A 6,449-nucleotide genomic window follows, 5' to 3' on the forward strand; every position below is an offset into this window, starting at 1 on the left:
AACCCTACACAGCTTTATTAAAAGGTGTCACTACCCTGCTTCATTTCACAATATTGTATTTAGTTGAAACAGTAGTGAGACTGAGCTCTTCTAAGGAAAACTTTTTCATTCCGGTGTCTAAGATGTATGTGCCTTGCTTTGACAACTTTGCAGAAGTGGGAAGACCCCAGGGACCCAAAGCCATAATGCTTGGTATTAACTCAGCAATTCACTTTCCTCCTAGTTGTGTATGGATCCTGGTTTGATCACATTTTAAGCTGGGAAGACCACAAAAATGATAAAAACATTCTATTTATATTCTATGAAGAAATGAAGAAAGTAAGTCTTTCCTAACATTTCAACAATCAAAATTTAAGTCAAATTCAGCTAATACAGGATATCAATCAATGAATTCTGTTTTCAGGTTTGAGGGAATGAATTTCGTGTTTTGATGAGTAACATTTATGTATTTGCTTATTGCTCAGGATCTTTCTAAAAGCATAAAGAAAATAACGACTTTCCTCGGTATAAATGTGAGTGAAAGCGACATCAATCACATTGCTTGGAAATCATCGTTCAAGGAAATGAAAAATAATGCAGCCAAAGAAAACTGTGATCCAAACAAGACCATCTGTGCCCTCACATCGAATAAGAACCTGGTATTTAGGAAAGGTAAGTCAGAAAAGGAGGTGGTGCTTTGCCTGGGGCTTCTGTTTGGAAGTAGTTCTATTTTACCTTTTCAGCCCCCATTTCACCATTGCTTGCACAACAGCTTACACAGTGTCATCCATCAGTGATGAAATTCTCGAATTGCATTCTTTCCAGACTTTGAGATGTTCATGCCCAATTAGGACCCAATTGAGAGAAAAACACAGGTGGCAAATAGAAATGACACAGTTATTTAAAGAATGTGTCTCAGATCTTCAGACCAATGTGTTTGCTAATAAGTTGCCCGGAATTTTATAAACATGCTAAGAGTCACAGTGAATCAAAGGCAGTCCTGTCCCCACACTGGAGCAGGTCGCTTAGAGACAGTACATGACATGTTTCCTTCAGGAGAGAGGAACAGATGAGTGTGGACAGTGTCTCTTCCCAAACTCACCAATCAAATAACTTACCCTGCAGAAGTAAGGGGTGGAGAGAGAGAGCTGGGATTGTTATTTAAGGACGTGCTTCTGAATGGAAACACAAAGAGAAGGAAATAAATCTCTGCTAAGTCCTAATGTGTAACCTAGAAGCAGGTTGGGTAGTGAAAGCTAACAGCAAGAAAAGAAGCTCAGAACCAGCATGCACTAAAATGGTGTATGATGTGTGAAGCAGAACGAGGAAGATGAAGGGATGGGGGTCATAGAGCAAAAGCTTTGATGGATTTCAGTGGTCTTTTTCTTTTTCTGGCCTGTTTGTTCTTTTAAGAAGGGACCTGATATGGTCAGACATGTGTGGAAAATTGATTAGAAGAGATTGAAAGCTGGGGCAGAAAGTCCAGTAAAGAGGTTGTTGTAATAGTCCAGGAACAAAACATTGATGGTGGTAATCTGGGCACTGGCAGTGAGCCTGTTGAGAGGAATTCAGCTTAGAAGTCAGTGTAGGAGCCACTAGCAGATTGTGGAATTTGGTAAAATTGTTCAGGGTGAGTGGGAAGGCCTAGTGGAGAGAGGGACAGAAGGGGAAGCTGCAGGAACCTGACATAAATGGGAATGAAACAGCCCAAGACAAGCCGAGAAAGGAGATCAGCCAGCATTGAAAAGAAAGACAGGGTCAAACATGGCCATTTATCATTTGTGAATTCTGAGAGTGGGAATGGGAGCCACGTTGAGGGGTTTGAAGAAATGAGAAATAAAGAAAGGAACAGCAAATAAGGGGCACTCTTTTAAGAAGTTTGATAGTGGAGGACGACAGCAAGATGATATGGGAGCTTGAGATAGACTCAGGGTCCAGAAAAAGTTAGAAGTGGGAGCGAGAAGATAAAGGGAAGACAAAGAGTTTAGAAAAGGATGCATGAAGGAGGGTGAAATGAGCAAAGGGGAGAAAAACAGGAAGAGACTGGGAGGGACGATGGTAAAGTGGATGATGAGAAATAAAGTTCTGATGGCTACTGGAGTCCAGTGCTGCTGCTGACATCTTCCATCACTGCCCTTTGAGATCTGATTAGCTAATTCTCAGTATCCACACATCTTATCATACAAACTTGAGAACTTTTACTCTAATGACAATAGAGTTAATCTCTGACCTGCCATGCCTGTGATCCTAGCAGGTATTTCCAGGTGAAGTCCTATCAACAAAGTTGTGGCTGATAACATTCATTGGAATGCATTTAAGTTCTATCTAAAAGTGGTTTCTTTATCTTATACCTAACAAAGCACAGAGGGTTGATAGTAGAAAGTCCTCACTGATACTAGTCACCATGAGCACCAGTGGTAAATTTGGACTATTGGAGGAACTAAACAAAGGATGTTTGCTGGATGGGGCGGGGGTGGGGGATCCATCCTCTGAAAGTAAGAGTTTCAAAGAAACTACTGAAGTCGTTGATTCAGAATCCGTGGCACAGAGAGATAATCCTCACTTTACAGAGGAGAATTCGTGCCTGCAGCATCTTTACGTTAAACTCAGAAATAGAGCTGATATTCTAGGAAATGAATAGGGGCCAGGATAAGGTGATAAGCAAGGCTAGTCTTCATAAATGTCAGAAGTTTGAGGGCTCTGACATACTAAAATCTAGGGGGAGAATTATAGGTATGGAAAGGCATATGAACAGGAAATAGGTAGCAATGTTGCTTATAAGAATAAAAACCTCGAATGTACTTAAAAGGTCACTAGTCAGAAACTGTTAAACATATTAAGTAAAAAAGAAAAGAGGAAAAAATAAAATAAACATATTAAGTCACATCCATGTAGGGGTTTCCTATGGAGTCATGAAAGCTATTGAGTAAAAATAACTAGCATATGCTGAGTGCTTTGCTATGTGCCAGGCACACTACTTGGTTTGTCTGGATTTTGACAGCAGACTTCTGAAAGTGGTATTTCTATTATTCACACTTTACTGAGACACCAAACACCTGAATAATTTGTCCAAAGACATGCAACTAGTAGCGGTAGAGTCAAGACTTGAATCCAAACAGTCTTACCCTATTCTCCCTAACGTTCATTGTTGGCACATAAGTACTAATATGGGAAGATGATAAAGTTTAAGTGGGGGAAACTTAAGTTATAACTGTGTGACTTAAAATGTGGTTTATATGCATTTATATGTTTGCAAAGAAGAACATCTGGAAGAATGCATGCCAACCAGTTTTTTAGCCATGTTAGCTGAGTACATTTCCTTGACTTGTTATCTTCTTTTGCTTCTATGTAATTCCTCTAACCTACATATATAGCTACTATTTTATTTTTAAAAGGTTTTTTTTTAAAAAAAAAAAAAAGTAAAAAAAAAAAATCAGAGTGAAAAAATAAATCAGAAACCAAGCAAACAAAAGTCAGGTCAAAAGAAAGAAGGTAGCAGTGGGGTGCTTTAGAAGCAATGTCATTATGTCATTTCCTGACTCTGGGATCTTCCCTCTGATACTTTCTTTTCTTTCTTTCTTTCTTTTTTTTCAAACAGAAGAGTTCTACTTTACTTCTTTTTAAACTCGGTCTTTTGGATGAGGAATCAACACCAAACATTTCTTAAGTTGTAATATAAATAAATTTCTTTGCTGTAGGTGACATTGTCTGACATTCAATCAAACCAGAGGTTTTATTGAGCATCTACTCTATAGTCAGCACTGGATTCAGTAATGCAGGAATACACATGAACAATACATCACAGTCCATAATTCAAAAGAGTTTATAAACTAGTTGGCAAAAATATATAATAGAGAATGATTTATGACTGTCAGCAATAGGGGGGTGGCGGGGGGAGGCAGTGCTCCAGTGCACCTAGACCCCGGGATGAAGTGTAGGGCCAGAAAAAACAATAGACCAGGGTGGGCAAGATCTAGGGGTGGGGCCTGGCCAGTGTGCCTAACGGATGTGAGAAGGGCAGTTCTGATGCTGTGCCAAGGCTGAGAGGGTGACTTGAAAGAACAGGAGAGGCCGATGGACTGCGTGAAGTACAGTTGTCCCTTGAATAACATGGGTTCAACTGCGCAGGCCCACTTATACACAGATTCTTTTTTTCAATAAGAACTGTAAATGTATTTTCTCTTCCTTATGATTTTCTTAATAACATTTTCTTTTTCTCTACCTTACTTTATTGAAACAATACAGTATATAATGTCTATAATATACAAAATATGTGTTAATCAATTGTTTATATCATGAGTAAGGCTTCATCAGTAGACTATCGGTAGTAAAGTTTTGGGGAACCAAATGTTATACATGGATTTTTGACTAGGGAGAGGGTGGATGCTTCTAATCCTTGCAGTGTTCAAGGATCAACTGTATTTATCTTATTTCAATTCTCTGTTATCAATATTGTAAGATAAATTTCCTCAAAATGAGGCCAATTACCCACCCCTGTGATGTGTTATCAGCACAGCTATTGCTCTGGAGGTGCACAGACAGGAAATAAATGAAGCATCATTCTATCCACCGTCTGCCTTAGGTTTTGATTAGGTTTAGGTGAGATAATTTTTGCCTGCTATCGTAAAACTTAGGACATTTGTGTATTTTTAAAATATGTTGTTATTGATTTCAGAGAAGAAAGAAGAGGAAGAGAGAGATAGAAACATCAATGATGATAGATAATCATTGGTTGGCTGTCTCTTGCAGGCCCTCCCCACTGGGGATCAAGCCCTGACCAGGAATGGAACCGTGACCTCCTAGTTCATAGGTCAATGCTCAGCTACTGAGCTACACTGGCTGGGCACATTTGTGTATTTTTAATCTTCCTTTTTTTTTTTAAGAAATAACTTTTAAAACTCTACAAATTGACATGCAATTATTACTAAAGAAATTAGAAACAACAGATAAGCAAATGAAAAGAATAATTTCCCTATCATCTTATCACCAGGAGGTGAAATTGTCCACACTTTATTATAAATCTGATATTTTTCTTTTGTGACTACTATACATTTAAATTGGTTCTTGTCTGATACATTTTCAATTTTTTCCAGGAGCTGTGGGTGATTGGATAAACTACTTTACTTCAAAGCAGAAGAGAGTATTTGATGAACTATTCACAGAGAAAATGAAACACAGCGAACTAGCAAGACACTTTGAAGATTACTCTTAATATAAATGGAAAATGAAACCAATTTCCATTTTATGCGATACAGCGCTTGTGGAATACATAAATATGTTTTACCAATGTGGAAAGCAGATATTTCCTTCAATGAGAATCAAACACTTTATGAATGTGTCAAAAGTGCCATGTGTGAGAGACTATTATTATATTTTATAGTAGCAGAGAATTATTAATAAAAGAAAGTATATACTTTTTGAATAGCTAAATTATATGTCTGCTTTCAGTATATTTATATGGCAAGGAGATTACTGTTATTCAGAGAGCATATTACTGTGGGTGTCCTATAAACTGCATTAATGTACAACAAAAGAGGTGAGGGATTATCTAAAATAACCAGTGTCTGAAAAGAATCTATTTCTTGGCTGTTTGGACCATCATGACCTCTAGACACACATTTTTATTTCAACACTCCCTGGTGCCCATGTGGAAATATTCTCTAGTGTCAGAGCAATGACAAACACCATCTACTAAAGTGAAAACACCTAATAGGTCAATTATATCAGATGATCACAATCTGGTATTTTGGTGAAATGAAGAATGAAAAGATACGCCTTTTGCATTAAATTAACAGTGGTGTGGCTTTCCAGTATGTCCCTTATCTTAAATAAAGTCATTCAAATTACAAAATTTCTTATTTTCCAGTTTTGAAAAGTATAATTTTTCTTGTAGCTTTAGCCTAGAGGACATTGTAATAGTATTTCAGTGAACTTATTTTAGGATTATTGCCTTAATTCTAATACATTGGTTATGAACCAATGTATGGTTCATAATGTTTACATTTGTGCCATAGTATCTAACTCAAGGCTAATGGAAATCAAAATGTATACTGTATATGACTCTGAGCTATGAAACCAAAACAATGGGTTGAGTGAGTTAATTCAGCCAAACACCAATGTATTGTGAATCTTATTTTTAGTAACACATCTGTTGGAGGTTTTTGTACCAAGCTTAATCACAATTCAGCCAATATTAGGTCTTCATGAATCTTCTATATATACATATTTGCTACAAAGAAAATGTATTCCTATTGGCTTAATGCAATTTGTGTTTTTTCTATTTTTTATAAAATTAACATATACAGAGATTTACTAAGACACCTACCTTCCCCAAATACATGAGGTTAGAGAGTGAGGAAGGCAACCAGACGAGATCTTGGTCAAGTCCTCATCTTCATGTTGGAGCTCAAATCACACTTAACCTTCCCTGAGGTTGATGTGCAGAGAATGAGAAAGCAGTCAGTCAGGTG

At 37.4% G+C, this 6,449-nt stretch overlaps 1 protein-coding gene across 1 annotated transcript in view; it reads left to right on the forward strand.

Moving 5' to 3' along the window:
• Window positions 1-5,227, forward strand: part of LOC118650343 (sulfotransferase 6B1-like) — a 36,578-nt gene extending 31,351 nt beyond the window's left edge. Inside the window, exons 8-10 of the mRNA XM_036298724.1 lie at window positions 224-318; window positions 465-651; window positions 5,073-5,227. Coding sequence (XP_036154617.1) covers window positions 224-318; window positions 465-651; window positions 5,073-5,191 — 401 coding nt within the window. The 3' untranslated portion in view covers window positions 5,192-5,227. The remainder of the gene's footprint in view (window positions 1-223; window positions 319-464; window positions 652-5,072) is intronic.
• Window positions 5,228-6,449: the final 1,222 nt, after the last annotated feature.

This window comes from Myotis myotis, unplaced genomic scaffold (genome assembly GCF_014108235.1).
Source record: "Myotis myotis isolate mMyoMyo1 unplaced genomic scaffold, mMyoMyo1.p scaffold_m19_p_3, whole genome shotgun sequence".
NCBI classification, from domain to species: domain Eukaryota; kingdom Metazoa; phylum Chordata; class Mammalia; order Chiroptera; family Vespertilionidae; genus Myotis; species Myotis myotis.